At 24.7% G+C, this 21076-nt stretch overlaps 2 protein-coding genes and 1 long non-coding RNA gene across 10 annotated transcripts in view; 2 read left to right on the top strand and 1 right to left on the bottom strand.

Moving 5' to 3' along the window:
- LOC126897527 (histone-lysine N-methyltransferase, H3 lysine-79 specific-like) overlaps positions 1-8956 on the top strand; it is a 15858-nt gene extending 6902 nt beyond the window's left edge. The window contains exons 1-4 of one of the 3 annotated variants that reach the window (XM_050671227.1): positions 6986-7074; positions 7250-7732; positions 7834-8504; positions 8721-8955. In XM_050671227.1, the coding sequence (XP_050527184.1) occupies positions 7329-7732; positions 7834-8504; positions 8721-8779 (1134 nt within the window). In that variant the 5' untranslated portion in view covers positions 6986-7074; positions 7250-7328 and the 3' untranslated portion in view covers positions 8780-8955. The other 2 variants (XM_050671218.1, XM_050671210.1) reach the window with 2 other exon arrangements.
- The window catches only part of LOC126897647 (uncharacterized), a 19445-nt gene extending 3812 nt beyond the window's left edge, over positions 1-15633 (bottom strand). Inside the window, exons 1-4 of one of the 5 annotated variants that reach the window (XR_007702154.1) lie at positions 15541-15633; positions 3798-3864; positions 1402-2111; positions 637-859 (exon numbers count right to left, since the gene is read on the bottom strand). This is a non-coding gene — a long non-coding RNA (uncharacterized LOC126897647). Of the gene's footprint in view, positions 1-636; positions 860-1401; positions 2112-3797; positions 3865-4026; positions 4242-11755; positions 11902-15540 lie in introns of those variants that run through there. The other 4 variants (XR_007702151.1, XR_007702153.1, XR_007702142.1 and 1 more) reach the window with 4 other exon arrangements.
- Positions 15615-20915, top strand: LOC126897353 (glutamate receptor ionotropic, kainate 2-like). 2 transcript variants are annotated; one of them, XM_050670887.1, is made up of 16 exons: positions 15615-15762; positions 15827-15979; positions 16458-16645; positions 16712-16890; positions 16990-17131; positions 17190-17522; positions 18174-18395; positions 18461-18664; positions 18917-19001; positions 19081-19219; positions 19294-19431; positions 19518-19725; positions 19791-20022; positions 20087-20199; positions 20266-20409; positions 20556-20915. In XM_050670887.1, the coding sequence occupies exons 1-16, from the start codon at positions 15657-15659 to the stop codon at positions 20667-20669; spliced, it is 2700 nt and encodes an 899-aa protein (XP_050526844.1). In that variant the 5' UTR covers positions 15615-15656; the 3' UTR covers positions 20670-20915. The 2 variants fall into 2 exon arrangements, with proteins under 2 accessions (XP_050526844.1, XP_050526853.1); XM_050670896.1 differs by lacking the exons at positions 20266-20409; positions 20556-20915 and having other exon boundaries at positions 19791-20027.
- The last annotated feature ends 161 nt before the right edge of the window (positions 20916-21076 follow it).

Raw genomic sequence — 21076 nt, 5'->3', positions numbered from 1 at the left:
AAAAGTTGCAATTTTAAATCCCCCCCCATGAGCAGGTTAAGTGTTAAATTTTCAAAAAAATTATATCAAATGAAAGAAAATATCTAAGATTTTAGTTTAAAAAAAAATTATGTTATATAATGTTAATTAAATTATATTTGTTGATTTTTGAAAAAGTTATGGAAGTTTTAAGAAAAAAAAGTGAAAAAAATGACAAAATTTGTCGATTTTTAAATTTGTAATTTTTTTGGATATTTCCCCCATTTGCGGGGAACGAGGGAAAATTTTTAAATTTTTAAGGGTAATGTCTTCAACTAGATACAATTTGTGATCTTTTGACGTATTGTTAAAAGAAATCGGTCCAGTGAGAGCTGAGAAAAAGTAGTGACAGACACAAAAAAAAAAANTTAAAAGAAATCGGTCCAGTGAGAGCTGAGAAAAAGTAGTGACAGACACAAAAAAAAAAAAAAATAAAAAAATAAAAAAATAAACACATCATGGTAAAATTAATACCTTCTCAGCTTTGCATCGAAGCTAAAAAAGGTCTTTAAACATCTTTAAACAAAAACATCAAACATTTTGTGTTTGATGTTTTTGTTTAATTAAAATAATATTTTTCTACATTTATATTTCGATAAGTAATTATAATTTAAATACCTTTTCCAATTATTTTCGCAGGTGATTTTATATTTAGATTTTGAGTACCTGTAATCTCTTAATCACATACCCTGCGTCATATATTTAGTACACGATTTACAGTACCAGCCATGTCCACTTGGTAAAAAAATATAAATCATTTATATATTTACATGTATTTATTTAAATGTAAATGATTTTTATCAATCACGTTCATTCTTACATCTTGTTCAAGAACTTTGATCTACAGCAAATAAAAAGAAAAAATTGTTAAATATTATTATGGGAATTAATTTCTCTAAAAATTTTAATTTTCAGTTTAAAATTATTTTTTTAATCAAATGTATTTTTTTACGCTATTAAAACAAATTAAAAACTCAAAAAATAAAAAAACCCAGCACNTCAAATGTATTTTTTTACGCTATTAAAACAAATTAAAAACTCAAAAAATAAAAAAACCCAGCACAGGGGGGTAGCGGCACAGATATCTGACACTGATTAAAATCACTATCAAAAAAAACTTACAAAAACTAAAAACTATAGCAGACACCTCCGAAGAGAAATTTCATAAAAATGTATAATTATTCACAAAATATATACTTATAGTACAATTTGAAATTTTTATAAATCTATATTTATTAAATAAGCCATAAATTCTAATATCTTGAAATTGATTGAAAAATTTTTACAGAAAAGTGTTTCATTAATTACAAATATTAATATTTTTTATTTTCGTAAAATATTGTTATATAATAAAACGTTAGTATAAAAAAATTTTCTCCTTACTCTTATCTTCATTTTACATTTATAACAATCATAATGTTGATCTAAAGTCAACAGATCCTTAATAATTTCATCATTATATCAATGTGTATTTACTAATTCGATATTGCCCTAATATTCATTTCTACTACATAAGATTCTTTTATAAAGTGTAATTTATCTTCCATTAAATTCATGCTGCTTAATAAATCACTCATGCAATCTTCGTCTACAGTATTAAATTTGTAATTCTTATATTTGTGTTCGTGTTTTTTGTAAACATTTAAATTACATTCATACGGTTTAGAGATATCTATTATTTATTGAATATCGGTACAGGTTGATCAAGATTTTTACTAAATTCCTTCAAGTAATCTGATATTTTAGCAACTTTTTTATTCATATCCATTATAAACTCGTAGAACGGATCAATGCATGTAAAGCTCACACTTTCAATGAAGTTCAAAGTGATCGCATTACCTAAAATATAAAGATTATTCTTTACACGTGTATAAATCACATTCTTCAAAATTCCATTTTCCATTATTATACCTTCATAAGAAATTTCTTCATAATTTATTGCGTGACTCACATAAGTACTGGACTAAACTTTATCCCATTGTTTTATTTTATATAATAAGGATGATCTTGAAGTATGACATACATAGTTTTTGGGTATTCCATTTGAAGAGTTTGTACGTCCTGACGCTTGATATTTTAGTTTCGATGCGAAGCTGAAAATTTTATATCACAAATCGATTGGTTAATTGCTTGAATAAAGATAGTATTCATTTCATTTTACTGAGTAACATATTATTATTTTATAAGAGTTTTTAAAAGATCCTTAAATTTCATTACAGTTATTCTACTAAAATTTAGTAGTATTTAAATAAAATATATAGAAATTAAATAATTTTGAATATTAAGAATTATTGTACGAGAGTATTTATAAGTAGTAGTCACAAATGTGTATTAAATAGCTGGTTAAAAATAAACTTTTATTATGTAGTTGAATAATATAGAACAATTTTAATTTAAAATATAATTTATCAATTATTTATATATGTAAATGTACGGATTTTCTTATTTGAAATAATTGATGAAATAAAGCATATGTTTATTACCATCTGCTTTTTATGAAATTATATTTGAAAAAAAAACTATAATACTTATAAATCTATTTTGAAGAGTATAATTTAATTTAACATGTGATATTGTATTAATTTTAAATTGAAAAAAATATATGAATTTTATCCCGTTCAACATTAATAAATGAATAGATTTATAACTTAATCGGGGAAGAATGGGTCAAGTTGTAACACATCTTAATAGCATAATACATATAAAGTAAATAATTTATGTTTTATAATATGTTTTACAAGTAAATATTATGATTATGATTGAATAAATAATTTCATATTTCTAATTTCCATAATTAAAATTTCCAAAATACGTTCATCGTATTGAGTTTTTAATTATTTCGAAAAGTGCATAATTTTTAATTTATATAAATTTAATGTGTATAATTTTATTTTAAATATAAAGTTATATTATCTATAAAGCGGTATTTTTTTTACCATGAAGTGGTTTTTCTTAATTAAAAAAGTACCCTACTATTGTTCTATTATGTTAAAGAAAAAAAAAAGTACAATAAAGAGAATTTTTTAACCGTTTATAGATTAGTGTTGTTTGAATTTTGATCGTGATCAAAATCACTGTCATTTAATTTTTATCCTGTCTTGTGTTATAAAATCACGGCTTTCATTTTTAAAACCATATAATTAATTAAATAAGCTATAATATGATTTAATTTTGAATAGTGTAGATGTTTCATTGCTATGTAACATAGTTCAAAATTGGCTATTTTTTCGAAAACTGTATGTTAAAATATATTACTATGTTTGTCATTTTACATTTTTATTTGTAGATACCTAAATTAATTGGTAACTGTTATTATTTTTTTCTCAACTTGTTTTGGTCATAGTATAATATTTAAAAATACTGTTTTGCTTTTTTTTTTATAATAGATTAAAATTTTGATACTAAATTTGTGATGGCTTATATAATATTAATTTCTAATTGATTTTTAATTAAATAACAAAAATTATAGATCGGTACTAATATATTCCATTACTGATAAAACATAAGGTAAGAATATTCTCGAATAAATTTTCTTATTACTAACACGTATATTCTTAAGAATATTCTCTGGTAGATTATTACAGGTGAATCTATGTTTATTTAATTAAAATGAATGATGGAAAAATCTTTTACTTGATTAATACATGATATAAATTTATGAAAAATTCTATAAAAAAAAGTTTTTTTTTCAAAAAATATAAATAATATACTTCCTAAAAAATTTCTATAGTGTAAATATAATCGAAAATTCCTAGTTAAAATAAAATCTATATAATTACCATAAATTGAGCTCAATTGGGTTGTCAATTTGGCTACTTCTAAATATAACACTATAGCGTATGTCAACTAAAAAACAAAAAAATTGAACAATTTATTAACTTTTTTTCGAAATATACTATATTTCCAAATCTAAAACTGTATATATTTAACGATTATAATTGTATAAGGGTAAAATTCTTGACGTTATGAATTTATAAATATATTTTACTGTTTTTTTCACACTCATACTTTTATAAAATAGTGTTAGAAGTAGTTGTTGAATGATTTAGACTACACAAAGTTTCATAGGTTTATTGGCGTGAGCCGTTAATTTGAAAATTAAATAAAAAAAGAAAATCTATACTTAAAGAATAACAATAGTACGTAAAAATGTAGATGACGATACGTCGATGTCTTGCAGTGAAATCGAAAGTGGTACGGACGAATACTAGCAAAGGCTGGTGTCACGAAGATAACTGACTCGACGTATTATTGCGGCGGGTATTCGACTCTAGGCATTTATTGGACTTTACACCAAGACGATAACGCGTGTGTGTAACGGTCCAGTTTACAGAGGAGCGGAGGCTGAGAAGGAGCTGACACGACCGCGGGGTGTCAAACGTGTGACAACGCCGTGGCCGCGTCAAGTGTTCATATCTTGAAGTTTATAAATTTAATACAATATAACAAATACAATTGTAGAGCATCTGGTAGGACATCAAATAGGATTACTTTGAAGTGAAATTCAATTTTTTTAGTACTATAAAGCTAAAATATTTAAATATTTTATCCGCGGGTTTATTTAAGACTTTTTACCCTGTAAATAATATATATGAAATATTTTTGTTTCTAAAAATATCAGTTTGACAGTTTTTAATTTATTTAAAAACATTTTTTGATAAAAAAAAAATTTATTTTTTGTATCGTAACAAAAGGTATGTATCCTAAATTAATTTTGTTGAGCCGAATGTGACGGCGTTTATCATTCAACTAATCCCGAGCCTTTGGTGTTGTGGTTTGTTTGCGCGCGTGAGAGATAGTCAGCTGTGTACTACTCGGATCGGTTCATTGACGGCATTTGTGTGTACATTCAACCCGCTCCTTTCCTATCTTGAACGTCATTTGCACTGCTCACCAACTACATTGTCGCCTTATAATTAGAATTGTTCTTAATAATTTCCGGCACTGGGTAGTAAAATTTGTTGACCCCCCCTACTCTAAAGACTAGCCGTGTTGTCTCCATCGAACCACCGGGACAAACAACGGACGTTTTGTCAGAAATTAGCCATAATCGGAACTGTTACGTTAATTTTCGTCCGTAGCGGTATGTTTTTTAAGTTGTGTGCGTTACAACGAATTGTATTTAGCTTCGATGCGAAGCTGAGAAGGTATTAATTTTACCATGATGTGTTTTTTTTTTTTTTTTTATGTCTGTTGCCACTTTTTCTCAGCTCTCACTGGACCGATTTCTTTCAACAATACGTCAAAAGATCACAAATCGTATCTAGTTGACGACATTACCCTTAAAAATTGAAAAATTTTCCCTCGTTCTCCGCAAATGGGGGATATATCCAAAAAAATTACAAATTTAAAAATCGGTTAATTTTGTCATATTTTCACTTTTTTTTCTTAAAACTTCCATAACTTTTTCAAAAATAAACAAATCAACATAATTTTTTTTTATACTAAAACCTTAGATATTTTCCTTTTATTTGATATCATTTTATTGAAAATCTAACACTTAACCTGCTCATTGGGTGGGATTTAAAATAGCAATTTTTTTACAAAAACTAACTTTTTCAACTTAATTTTTGAAAATGTTCCAGAAATACTGTGTCCTTTAAACATATATCAAATTAAAGCTTATTTTATGTACTATAAAATGAAAAAAAAAATTTGTCCTGACGACCTATCTTCTATGCGCAAATGGCTACCGTATTCAAAAATATGCTATTTTTCTATTAAAATTCTAGGTTTTGTATTTTATTTTATTTTAAAATATCTTATTAGGAGAATACATGGTGAAAATAACTACCGTATTTAAAAATATGCTATTATTGTGTTAAAATTCTTGGTTTTGTATTTTATTTTATTATAAGGGGATTACACTGATTTTCATAAATATTATATCAATCTAATTGACATAGTATAAAAAGTTAAACATATTTAAATTTTTTTGTTTCTTTGAAGTCGATAAAAGTAACTTTAAAATTTAAACTAGCTATATTTCCATTTTTATTAAGTGACGAATGCGACGTTCGGTTTCTGAGACGGTAACACTTGGGTCTTTCACGCCTGTGGCACTGAATTTTTTCTTAATTCTTTTTGAGTTAGAAAAAAATGTTTAACTCATTTAATTTTTATCTCGTTTAGATTCAATAACTTTAATAAATATCAAGGATCCCATTACTTTAGTCTCCTTTCGTGAGAAGAAATTCATATTAATATTATTTTATTATGTGGTTTTTTTTTTGTAGCTATCATTTATTTTCTCAGCTCTCACTTGACCTACTTTTTTGACAAATTTTTTTGTTTAATTAAAAAGTATCTACAGATTTGCATCGAAGCGTTTTTATTATAGTGATTTTAATCACTGTCAGATATCATCTATACTCGACCCAACTATGCCACTACCCCACTGTGCCACCACCTCACTGTGCTGGGTTTTTTATTTTAATTTTAGCTTAAATTGCTTTCATTATACAATATTCTTTTTTAAATCCTACGATGGTCCGACTCTTTCTTTTTGTATTTTTTAACGCACCACGAAAGTTCCAAATTTTCCGATGTGACAAATTCATTATTTTTTTATGATATTTGTAACCTTTAATTTTTTTCTAAAATATACTATTTTATGATTTCTACCCTGAACATTGTACACATATAAATACGTCGATGCTTCCAGCACAACCAGTTACCATTAGAATATACATTTAAATATAGAACAACTAATTATATATATATATATAATTAAATATACAATATATGGTATATAATGTAATTACTAAAAACATAAAATTAAGATAACATAATACCTAAAACCTAGCTTAACCTAGTTTTTTTATTAAAAAATTATTTGTTTTGAATAATGATTTAAGTTAGTCCTTTTTAAAGAATATTATTTGTTTTATATATAACATCGTTTAAAGTTATTTACTTTTTGAATTTTATAACTCTACTGCCATAAAATATTATTTTTTTATATTAATCATAACTATTTTAATGACACAGTTGTCTTTTTATAAAAGGCCGAATACTATCAAAATTTTCAATTTATTCATTTTAGGATGAATAGATGTAAATACATAAATATATTATTCATGTATATATATAATTAAGTTTCAATTTTTTATACATAGATTTTTATTGACAGTTCTTAATTATTTTCCGAAATGAATAGTTATAAAATTATAACAACAACCATTTTTCTTATATTTTATTGCACGTTCATACAAAAAATTTTTTGTTTTAGTATTCCTGGACTTTTAAACCCGAAGAATTGGGGAAAGTCTAAAAAGATTAATCGACCAGATACTATTCCTTCGAAAGATATGTATTATCAATCAACACTTATATCAGAACCAAATTCCGTGTCAAATCCATTGACAAAATCACAACAGCTTACCAATAGTCATTCTCTTCAGCATAATTTAAACATGAAAAATTTACCCATCCAAGCAATTATAAACGAAAAAAAAGAAATTTTAAAACCAATAGGCTTTAAATCAGTAGAATTACCATTAGCTAATGATAATGTTCACATTAACTCTAATTTTTTTCAAATTTTATCGGAAAAAATTGAAAATAACGAAGTAATGCCAAATATTCAACCAATGCAAATATTTGGAACAGTTAAATTTGAAAATAGTAGCCATTTATCTAGTTTTCCTAGCTCATTAAGATCATCGAACTCGTCTAGTTCATCAGACTCATCTATTTCAGAGGAAACAACAAGGTAAAAATAAATTTATAGTATTTTGAAGAATTTTGCATACATTTTTTAATTTTTTAAGTTATTACCAAATATTAATGAGTATTTTATGTTATCCCTAACAGGTTTTCGATAGAAAAGAAAAAAATTAAAAGTAACCCAAAAATTAAAATAAATGAAGTTAAATTTAAAAACAGCATAGAAAAAAAAAATAAGGAAAAAAAGTATAAAACATTAAAATCAATAGAAAAAATAGAAGAAAAAAAGTCTGAAGCAGATAAGGATGAGATAAACATAAAAACAAAAAAGAATGATAAAGACGAGAAAGAAAAAATACATATTAAATCAAAAGAAAATGAAGTAAAAAAAGATAAAGATTCAATAGAAAAAATTAAAATTAAAAACAAGAAAGACAGGAAAGAAATAAAAAAGGATAATGATAAAAAAGAGCAAGATACAGAATCTAGAAAAAAAATTAAAAGTAATGAGTCAAATGAATACAATGACCAAAAAAATTCAATAGAAAAGGAGAAAGAAAAAAATATAAAGGAAAAAAAAATAGACAAGACAGATAATAATGCGGATAAAGAGAAGAAAAATAAAGACGCGAAAAAAAAATTTATATCAGTAAACGAAATTTTAAAAGAAAAAAAGGATAAAGAAAATATTGAAAAAAAAGACATAGAAAAATTAGAAGATAATGAAGAAATAATTAATCAAAATACTGTCAATATTTACTCATCTTCAGAAGAAACAATGGAGTCAGGAATTCACGATCAGTCTCAAGGAATTTTAAGTAAGCATAATAAATTACTTTAATATCTACTTTAGTGTATTAGTATTATTTGTAGAAACAATTTTAAGATAAATTTAAGTTATTTATAGCAACAATAACCAGCATCAAATTTTTAATAGCAAATAATTATATTAGGATACTATTATGTTATTGTTACGTTAAACATACTATTTCTTTAAATATTTTATTACTAAATAACTGAAATGTTATTTTCAGACACGCAAAGTATTATGGAACAAATCAAAATGACTTTATTAAATCGAAATAACAATTAGTCACAGCTTTTGCGATATTGTACTTTTAATTAAAATTATAAAATTATTATGAAGTCTATATTCTATTATAATTTTGTTTTAAAAATTCATTTAATATTAAATATAATATTAGTTCAGTTAAAGCATAAGTACTTCTTGTTTTATAAAACGTTTAAATGGAATTTTTTATGTATAAAATAAAAATAAAGTCATTGATAAAATTAATCTAATAACTACTCATTATTTTTTATTAAATTTTTATACACATTATTAACGTAAGACGTATGGTATTATTTATTTTTTAACAAAAGAAACATTTTCTAATAAATAATAAAATGTAAATAATCATATATTTTATAAATGATAGGTTTACAAAAAAAATGGTAAAACTATTTTTCTAACAAGTATTCACAAAAATAATTTTATACTTTAAATTATAATTAACATTAAGATCACATCAGATTTTATCGTAAACAGGATTGCTTACGTATTTTATTATTTTATATGCAAAATTATAAATTTTAGGCGGGACACTCATTTTTTCAGAAATTATTAAAAAAATTACATTTTTGATTCAAAAATCTTTATGATAATATGTGATTAAACAATTTTTTTAATTTCTTCGGGATTAAATTACTTAAATTAAATTTTTTTATGGGAACCCTTATTTTTAACTTGATAACACAATAAAATAGAAAACTTCAAATGATTTTGTTTTTACAATTTCTTTATTCTATGGTTATCCGTTACAACTATTAATACATAGAGTGGGTATGTAGCGCGACACAGCTTATATACAGGGTGATTTTTTTATCATAACCCACTCAATTACTTGCAGAATAATAATAATTTAAACATTTTCTTTTTTCATTATCTTTAGTTACACATTATTCTTGAATTTTTAACTATGTAATACTTTTTAAGTTCATCCCTTATGCCTTGGAAGGGGGTCAACTTTGTTTTTTTAAATGGTAACACATATTTTTAATTTAATAAAATGTTTGAGTTTTTAATTTAATAGTAAATGGCATTTGAATTTTTAATATAACTTAATTCGTTTATTAGATATAATCATTTAAAGTTTCAAATTTTTGAATTAATATACAGGTATAATACACAAGGGATTACAAATACAGGTAGCTAATTGGTTTTTTATAACATCGATATTAGCAGGTACACAGCATTGTTATTATCAATTGTAGTAAGGCACATTGTTATGAGTTTATAAATACACTAACTGACAATACAGAAAGTATATCTATTGATAATCATAATTGATAATAAACAATCCGTGACTGAGACAGCAATGTCATAAAAATCCAATTAGCTACCTGTATTTACAATCCCATGTGTATTATACATGTATATTAACTCAAAATTTTGAAACTTTAAATGTTTATATCTAATAAGCTAATAAAGTTATATTAAAAATTCAAATGCCATTTACTATTAAATTAAAAACTCAAACATTTTATTAAATTAAAAATATGTGTTACCATTTAAAAAAACAAAGTTGACCCCCTTCCAAGGCATAAGGGATGAACTTAAAAAGTATTACATAGTTAAAAATTCAAGAATAATGTGTAACTAAAGATAATGAAAAAAAAAAATGTTTAAATTATTATTTTTTGTAAGTAATTGAGTGGATTATGATAAAAAAATCACCCTGTATACACAATCCGCCCACGCTAGTGATTCCATTAAGAAAATTAAACTTAATATCTTTTAACCCTGAAAGGGTAAAAAAAAATTGTTTAACCACAAAAAATTCTACAATAATAGAATTTTTGAAACCAAATAAATGTTCTTTTTGCAGAAATAAAAATATACAATATATGGTATATAATGTAATTACTAAAAACATAAAATTAAGATAACATAATACCTAAAACCTAGCTTAACCTAGTTTTTTTATTAAAAATTTATTATAAATTTTTTATAAAAATTTTTATTTCTCAAAAAATTAATATCTTACCTAAAATTGATCATTCTATATTTACAAAAGTAGTACACTACTAGCGATAAAGTTAGCAAAGTGAAACATTAGAACTCGCGAGGTTTTTGGGCTTCTCGAGAATTTTTTCTGTTATAATAATGTCAACATTTAGAAATTTGTATTATAAGGAATCTAAATTAGTATCAAAATATAAAAAAAGCTGGCTATTTAGAGTATTTCAGCCACGTGAGACATTTACTTTTGGGCCCTTTAATGTCAAGTTACATCTCTAACTTATATATGTTTATAGTTAAGATACTATTATTTAATTATGTTATTAAAATATAAATCTATTTTTCGCGTACCATAAAATGGACCAACTTGGAGATAATTTAATTTATTGAATTATTTGGTGTTTCTTAACAATAATAGTAAACATTTTACAAACGCTGTAGAATTATATGGCTTAAATAATAATAGATATTTAACTGTCCCAAATTTAATCACCGCCCCAAATTGACCCATTACATGGTACTAATAATCCACAAATATTATATTACATATCAGAGTCGTAGATAAAAATTATTTATTAGAAAGGGTTTTTAATTTATAAGTCCTTAATCAATTATTTGTAATAAGGATTAATTGCAAATAAAACAGTTTCTGAATGGAAGATATAAAAACCCTAACGCTATGTTCCTGCGAATAACACGCATTTACGCACATATAATATGTAAAATATGTGAAATAAATTATTTCTAGTAAAATATTTTTTTATGCGATTTGCTTTAAAATCCATGTTGCATTTGACATTAAATAATAAAAGGGCAATTCAAATAATTAAAAACACTCCTATTATTGTATTGTTTTTAATTTATCTAATAGAAGTTGAAAAAATTGAGTCATTTCTAAGGTTATTGTACAATATATACTGATATTGTAATATCAGCACTAGTTTTTCATTGGACCATTTGTTTTTTATTGTAAAATAATACAAAAATGGTAAGAAAAACTATAAAATTAAAAATTTTAATTGCTTATAAACCTTATTATATTCTTACCTCAAAGCAATTCAAAAGGAACTTTTATCATCTACAATTAAAAAACTATCCTCATTGTCAATTACAAATGTCATAGTTAACTACATAGAAATATAGATTGAAAAAATTTGACAAACATTTTAATAAAAAAATTCATTTTTCAGCTGACAAAATTATTTTTAATTTTACTAAAAACAAAGAAAATTAAAAATAAGGAATAATCATTGTGAAATACACTACAAAACAAAATATTATAATAATTGTATTCTGAAAATGTTTTGAATTTATTTATTTACATTGTAACATTGAGTAGACTAAATATCAGAAAAACAATAATATTTATTGATGATGTTTGGGTAGTTATCTAAATGCTTAACGTTATATTCAGTAATTGTTGTGCTTTATCTTTAAAAAGTTGAAAATATATTTAGACATGCATTTCATAAAAATAGTTTTAACAATAGCTACTTTGCTTGTTTATTTTACTTTATTTAAGATGATTGAATGTGGACTTGGTACCTACTTTAAAAAAATAATAATGGGTAAACCAAAACCAATACCACAAATTATAACCAAAGAATTTAGCGATGGTAAGAAAATGGTATACAGCTTAAAATATAACCCTAATAAGACTCAATACAACACTGCTGATGATGGACTTCACCAGGACACTATTTTTTATAGGATTCTTTCTGGAAAAATTCAAAGAGGAATCAATAATCAATCAGATTTCTCTGATTGCTATTGAAACTTTTAAAATTATATTTAATTATATTCAATTATATTTAATACGTTTATTATAATTAATTATTGCTTGAATTATTATAGATGGTTAATTATTGTAATAATTTACTTATTTTATTCACGAAAACTACTAGAAAAATGTATTTATTTATAATTTTTATAATAATTTGAAATAATTAAAATGATATGTGAGTTATTAAAAGTTTAATTTTGTATGCGTATATTTTAATAGGAAGAAACTTTTAAAAAAATATATTTTTTTAAATTTAATCAGAATTTGAAAAAAAAACCCAGCACAGGGGGTTCGAGGCACAGTGGTGACGTGGCATAGTTGGATCAAGTATAATGATATCTGGCAGTGATTAAAATCACTATCAAAAATAACGCTTCGATGCAAATCTTTAGATAGTGTTTAATTTTAAGAAATTGATAGATTAATTCAATAATCCATGTTCCCTTAATTTTATGCCGATTAGTTATTTGATTTATATAGTGTTTAAGTAAAAAAAATTGTAAACATTTCAAAAATTAGCGATTATTAAATTTGTAATTTTTTTGGAGGTTTCCCCATTTACGGGGAACGAGAGAATTTTTTTCAATTTTTGAGGATATTGTCTTCGACTAGATACAATTTGTGATCTTTTGACGTATCATTGAAAGAAATCGGTTCGGTGAGAGCTGAGAAAAAGTGGGAACAGACATAAAAAAAAAAAAAAAAAACACATCATAGTAAAATTCGCATCGAAGTTAAAAAGTGTTTTAATGTTTTNAAGAATTTTCACACGAAAATAGCATACGGTAGCCATTTTTACCGTGAAAACAAAATAAAGTCCGAAATTTTTTTTTTTAATATTATAGTATATTATATAAGCTTTAATTTAAGATATATATAAAAGTGTTAGTATTTCCGGAATACTTTCAAAAATTAAGTTAAAAAAGTTCTACTTTCTATATGCATTTTTATGTTTTGGACCCCCCCCTGTATTAAGGGAAATGGTCCGATTTAAAAAAAAAGTATGTTGAAAATAAAGAAGTATATAAATATTATTTTTCATAAAAAAATTGTATTGATCCATACATTTTTCAAAAAGTTATAACATTTTAAAGTCAAAAATGTAAAATATAAAATCGAGAATTTTAACACAAAAATAGCATATGATAGCCATCTTCACAGTGAAGACAAAATAAAATCCGAAATTTTTTTTTTTTAATTAAAGTATATTAGATTAGCTTTAATTTAAGATATATATAAAAGTGTCAGACCTTCCGGAACATTTTCAAAAGTTATGTTGAAAAAGTTAATTTTTTGTGAAAAAGTTGTCATTTTAAATCCCCCCCTGTGGACAGAAAAAAGGTCAAATTTACAAAAAAAATATACCAAATGATAGGTAAAGACATCAAGCATTTATAACAAAAAAATTATATTGATTTGTTCATATTTGAAATAGTTATGGCAGTTTTAAGTAAAAAAAATTGTAAACATTTCAAAAATTAGCGATTATTAAATTTGTAATTTTTTTGGAGGTTTCCCCATTTACGGGGAACGAGAGAATTTTTTTCAATTTTTGAGGATATTGTCTTCGACTAGATACAATTTGTGATCTTTTGACGTATCATTGAAAGAAATCGGTTCGGTGAGAGCTGAGAAAAAGTGGTAACAGACACAAAAAAANTTGACGTATCATTGAAAGAAATCGGTTCGGTGAGAGCTGAGAAAAAGTGGGAACAGACATAAAAAAAAAAAAAAAAAACACATCATAGTAAAATTCGCATCGAAGTTAAAAAGTGTTTTAATGTTTTTACATAAAATTTGTATTTCATCGATCATGGTATTGAAATTGTTATCATTAAATGTCCGGATTTGTATTAATATATTTTGTTTGGGCCAGTTTAAATGAACCCAAGTTCGAGTAAATTTGTTCTTTGAATATACAGTAGCTTAAAAATATTTGTCTTTTTAAAAGAGAAAACCCCAACACTAACTCAAGTTAAAATATATTACTTGTTATACATTACAGTAATCAAACCTACTAATAAAAATTTGTACTGACTAATGATGTGCTTGGAATAATACAACAAAATTTTAAATGCATATAATCCAGACTCTAATTATTTATGTTTACACCATAATAAAAAGCATAGTTTAAAGCTCAAGTGTTATTATTTCAGTTGTACATATTATTAAGTCTAAAAAATACATATCAGGAAAAATATATTATTATGTAATTTTGTTTACGATTAAGACATGTGTTGACTTTACTTATCATCCAATTTCTCGAATTTAACAATTGAGAAACGAAATTAAATATCACATTAATGTTGAAATTTATTATATAGAGTGTGATCTATTAAGAATACTAATAAAATGAGTTGTTAACTAGTTTCATAATTTAAAATTAACACTATATTACAAATATTAATTTAAAACAAAAAATATTAAAAATACTTAACTCAAAAAGCTACAAAAAATTTTTATAACTTTTTAGTTTTGTAACATTGATGTTTGAGATATAAACAATTAAAGATTTTAAAAAAATAAGGAGAGAATTAGTATTTAATGACACTTTATTTTTACCAAAATACACTGATAAGAATTCTTTTACGTTGCATACCACAATCGTCTATACCAAAAACTATAACAACTCAAAAAATAATAATACAAAATGAGTTATTAATCAGTCTAAATTTATTTAGACCATTATCCATTTAATTATAAAATAATAATAATATTATATTCCATTTGAATTTTGAACGTTACTCCTAAAAACTACCCTTAAACAATTTTTTTTTACAATTAACTTGATATTTACTATGGTTTATAAAAATAAATCAAATTTAAATCTATACATTTTTATAAAAAAAATATTATTTAAAGAAAAAATAAGGACTAGAATTTTTAATAAATCACACTGTATAACAAAATTTTGTGTTTGAGGACTATAAATTTTTATCAAAATTTAATTGATTCTATGAATATTTTTCTTATATTAATTGAACATATTAAATGGGTTTACTAATTTTGAGTAGAAAAAAAATAATTATTACAATAATAAAATACTTACTAAATCTGTAGTAATTGGCTTAGGGCCAGATCTAGCTCTAAATATAACTGGAAGCAATTCTTATAATCATCTTCTCAGAACAGTTATTTCGTAGTTTTAGAGACGACGTTACTAAAATGGACCTTTGGTTCACTCAAATATTGTTATTTGTAGTTTATTTTTTTACTTCTCACAATCAAATTAATGGTTATACTGATAACATCTCTAAACCACTTACAATTGGTAAAATTACTTAAGTATTAGTTTAACGAAATTTTATTTATAACAATATTTTTGATATTTACAGTCGGCTTTTTCGACCGAGAAAACAGTATCGAACAGCAAGCTTTTGAGCTAGCGGTACATAAAGTAAATATTGACCCAGAGCTTTCTAATGTATTCTTAAAAGCCCAAAGTGAAATAGTGGATTTTACAGACTCATATAAAACGAGTATAAAAGGTAGGTATAGAAAATGTGACCAATGATTTAACAACAAATTAGAATTTTTTTTTATAGGTTTAAGTTTTGTCTACTTTTAATCTGCCTATTATTTGACTCTATTTTTATTTTTAACTTCTTGTACCTTGAAAAATATCATAAAACAAAAAATATATAACCGCTATAATCTATCTCAAGTATTAATTCCTTGTCAAAAAGATAAAAGAATACACTTTTTTTTAAATTTTGTAATACCTATGAAAACTATGTGGTTCTATATCATTATGTATAGGATAAAACCTTTTAGTTTTTATACGATTTGTTTTAATTTTTGCACAATAATTTACCGAAAAATGATTTAATAACAGAGTATTTAACAAATTTATTCTTAGAAATGATAATGATAATTGCCGAATATATTGTATAAATACAAAATACAATTTCATTAAAAGACTCAATTTTTTATTTTTATAATATGGATGTTTATTAATTTTTTTAGTTTGTGAAACTTTGGAGTCTGGAGCTAGAGCGGTATTTGGACCTTCATATTCTGAATCGTCAAATATCATACAGTCAATGTGTGAACATATGAATATACCAAAAATAGAGACAAATTGGGAAAATGCAGCTGTCGGGCAGTTTGATTATTATTTTAGCACATATCCAGAACCATCTAGTTTAGCTGAGGTTAATATTAAATTTTTATTTTTTTCGTATGAATAATATTTTATTGTGGTATTAATCATTTTTTAGGGCTATACCACAATAATAAAAGATATGGATTGGTTATCATTTACATTACTTTATCAACGACCTCAAGATTTGGTTAAGCTACAACACTTAATCCAATTTTATTCCACTAAAAACAAACCAAACAACTTTAACGTAGCTGCTATTAGTATAATTCAATTACCTGAAGACAAAAATTATAAGTTAGTGCAACCCTAAATGACTATTATTTGTATTTATATTAATCATTTTAATAGTAATTAAAATAACGGTTTTTAATAAATAATGTTACATATTTTAAGGCCAATTTTAAAGGATATTAAGAAATCATTAGAAGGTCACATTATAATAGATTGCGATTCAGATTTAATACTGCCTATCCTAAATCAAGCAAAAGAAGTAAATTTACTTGACGATTATCATAGTTTTATGCTAACTTCTTTAGTAAGAACGTACAGTATAAATTATAGGTATACTATTTCATCAATAATTTATGTCTTAGGATGCACACACAGTTGATTTAAGCAGTTTAGGTAGAATATCCCGTACCAATATTACAACTATACGATTAATTGATCCAAAAAATGTTGAAGTTGAAGACATCATAAAGGATTTGAACTTTGTTCAAGAACGGCTTCAAGTAAACATTCCACCTTTCCAATCAGACACAATAACTGCCAACGCAATACTTATGTATGACTCAGTTAATACATTTGCCAAGACTTTACATAGTTTAGGCGGTACAAACAGAATTTTAACCCACTCGGTTCAATGCAAAAAAGCTCCATTTCAAAGCTGGCCCGATGGGTTTGAACTTATAAATTTTATAAAAGTGGTAAGTATTAGTCGTTTAGTTAATACATATTGCGCAGTGTCTAGAAAGCTCCTTACACATAACTTTTGAATCGTCGATTTTATTTGTTTATTTGAATATGAAAATCTTAACAGCAAAGATAACAAAAAATGTAACAAGAATACAGTAATAAATTATAAAACAACTTAATAGCCAAAGTAAGTCTTTTTTCTGAGTATATTTATTATAAAAAAAAAATTTATTAACATTTAATTCATCATCATAAACAATAAATGGTTCAATGGATTTATACAATAATTTTAACGAAATAATGAATTATAAAATACAATATTTAGATATTTTGTACATGGGTGAATTTTCCAATATAAAGGAAAATTAGCAGGTGCCTGGGTATTAGATGTTAAGTCATGTTTTAGAAACTTTTAAGGAGAGAAAATTTAAAGTTTGATCAAAAACGCAACATCAATGAATTAAATTTTGTTGTAATTATAGTATAAATTATATACAATTTTTTTTTACATGTCATTTCTTAAACATGTTTAAGTCAATATAAATTATTATTAACGCTCAAAAAATAATTCCAACCATTTAAGTCAATTTATATTATTTTATCAGATTGTTTATTTTATTTGTTACATGTGTTAGGTTAAAGTAAATTCCATGTTTCTTTAGATCGAAACAAAAGGGTTGTCCGGTTCACTTCGATTTAACATAACTACAGGTCATAGGTCATATTTTACATTGGAAATTGTTGAACTTTCTGACAATGGCTTTAAGAAGATTGGTTTATGGGATCCAATGCATGGGATAACTTATACAAGAACTAGCAGTGAAATGCTTGATGATTTAGTGGCAGCTAATAAAAACAAAACATTTATCGTCGCGACTAAAATTGTCAGTTTGTATTAAAGTATTGTTTAAGTAGCAAATTAAATTATTTCACTGAATTATTATTTCAGACTGAGCCATATTTTATGTTAAAAGAAGGGCACGCTAAACTGATAGGAAATGATAAGTATGAAGGATATGTCGTTGATTTAATACAACAAATTGCTGAAGAAATAAATATTACTTATGAATTTCAAGTTAAAAATCATGGTAATGGAAAACGAGACCCAAAGACTGGTAAATTCGATGGTATCATCGGGGAAGTACAAGAATTAGTAAGTGTAAATTTTATAAATTGAATGCATTTATAATTTATTGACAATAGCATAGCTGCTTATATGAATGAATATCCTCTGAAATTCATTATAAAATATATTGTGCACTTAAATCGTTTATATTGTTGCGTAAGTTTCTCTCTGTGGCACAAGCAATAACTTTTAAATACATTTTTTATAAATCAAAAAAAAAATTATTCATTTTTTCTTCAGAAATGATAAAAAATCTACATTTGTTTTATTACATTGTAGAGAGCAGATATGGGTGTTTGTGATTTAACAATTACTCACGATAGAAGGTCTGCTGTAGATTTTACCATGCCTTTTATGAACTTAGGTAAGCAATTCGTTTTTCTGAATGATCATAAATCAAAACTAAATTTATGTGAATATTATTTTATAAAAATATCTTATAGGTATCAGTATATTATTTAGTAAACCTGAAGAACCAGAGAATAACTTATTTTCGTTCACTCAACCTTTATCTTTTCAAGTATGGATATTTACTGCTACGGCTTATTTAAGTCTTTCTTTGGTGTTATTTTTTTTTGCGAGGTTTATGAACTAAAATCTTTACTAAATCTTATATAAAAATAAATTAAATTTACTAAAGTATTAATTATTAATAGAATAACACCTAATGAATGGCAAAATCCTCATCCATGCGATCCAAATCTAGAAGAATTAGAAAACTCGTTATCCTTATTAAATTGTCTATGGTTTTCGTTAGGCTCCATACTTTGCCAAGGGAGTGATATATTACCGAGGTAAGTAAGCTAAAGAAAGCTCTTATTTAAAACAGTAGTAAACTATGATTGATTTAATCATAACTATTTTATTTTTTATATTGAAGGGCATTTCCTACCAGATTAGCTGCAGCTATGTGGTGGTTTTTTGCACTCATTATGACTCAGTCTTACATTGCAAATTTAACTGCTTTTTTGACGTCTAATAGAATGGAAACGACCATCAAGAATGTAGAGGACCTAGATAAAAAAGCTGGTACTGATGGTATTAAATATGGTTGTTTAAAAGGTCAATCAACGGCTGGCTTTTTTCAGGTAATAATTTTTTTCACATTCATTAAAAATATATTCTTTGCCAAAAAGATTTTTTTCATTCTTAGAATTCAAACGTAAACCTTTATCAAAAATTATGGAGTGGTATGGAAATGTATGGTGATTCAGTGATGGTCTCAGATAACAAACAAGGTGTAGACAGAGTAAAAAAAGAAAGAAATCATTATGCATTTTTTATGGAATCTAGTTCTATTGAATATGAAGTACAAAGAAACTGTGATTTAGCCGAAGTTGGATATTGGTTGGATAATAAAGGATATGGAATTGCTATGCCATTCAGTTAAGTAAGATTTGTTAACATTACTAGTTTACAATAATTAATTGTTATTTTGAATTATTATAGATGCTCCACATAGAACAGCTGTAAACATGGCAGTATTAAAGCTGTCCGAGACAGGTTCTTTATTGGCGCTAAAAGAAAAATGGTGGTCTGTATCTAAAGATAAAAAGTGCAAAGTAAGTAATTTTTTTATCAATTTTTTCAATTAAATTTTATAAAAATTTTTTGAAAATAAATTTTAGCCTCCAAAAACAGACAACTCAGAACTTGATGTTACTGAACTCGGTGGAATGTTTGTAATTTTAATACTTGGATGTATGATAGCTTTTATATTTTCAATATTTGAGTTTTTATGGAATATAAGGAAAGTAGCAGTTGAAGAAAAGGTATTAATTTTTTTTTATAATATTACAATTTACTATCAAATAATCACATATAACTAGATTTTAATAAAAATAAATGTTAACCATACAAAAAAGTTGATTTTAAAGGTACTAGTAAATTTTAAGCTAAAATTAAGCATTTGTTACAGCTTACTTATTTTGAAGCCTTCATGATAGAGCTAAAATTTGTGTTAAAATGCCATGGAACTACAAAACCTGTGAGACATGTCAATAGGAGCTCTTCTGATATCTCTGTCAAATAAAATACTTCACTATAAATGTACAACTATAATAAGAATAACTTAGATGAATGAATTAGATTATGTATTGTTGATTTATGATAAAAATTTACATGAATAATTTCCTAACGTGAAAAATTTAGTTCGAATTGCTATTATTTAAAAATAATACTAAAATAATTATTTAATTTATTGTTGACTGAAAGAATTTTTTAAAAAATTTAAAAAAAGTGTACGTATAACAATTGTATTTTACATTTTGTAACTTGTGTAATAATTATCAATTAAATTATCACTGATAATTTTCATATTTTAATATAAAGAATGATAATTTAGGATAAGACACTCATTTTCTTGAAAACTATTAAAAAATTTAAGTTTTCGTAAAAGAGAAAATTGTTTGATTCAAATAACTTTACAATAAAATGCAG

Source organism: Daktulosphaira vitifoliae, unplaced genomic scaffold (genome assembly GCF_025091365.1).
Source record: "Daktulosphaira vitifoliae isolate Bord-2020 unplaced genomic scaffold, ASM2509136v1 Scaffold_1, whole genome shotgun sequence".
Taxonomy (NCBI): Eukaryota; Metazoa; Arthropoda; class Insecta; order Hemiptera; family Phylloxeridae; genus Daktulosphaira; species Daktulosphaira vitifoliae.
This window is presented reverse-complemented; position numbering and strand designations above follow the sequence as displayed.

Coding starts and splice junctions, on each gene's coding strand:
- LOC126897353 (XM_050670887.1), top strand. CDS start 15,657: ATGGACCTTTGGTTCACTCAAATATTGTTATTTGTAGTTTATTTTTTT. Junction 15,980..16,457: donor ATATAAAACGAGTATAAAAG/GTAGGTATAGAA, acceptor TAATTTTTTTAG/TTTGTGAAACTTTGGAGTCT. Junction 16,891..16,989: donor CCTGAAGACAAAAATTATAA/GTTAGTGCAACC, acceptor ACATATTTTAAG/GCCAATTTTAAAGGATATTA.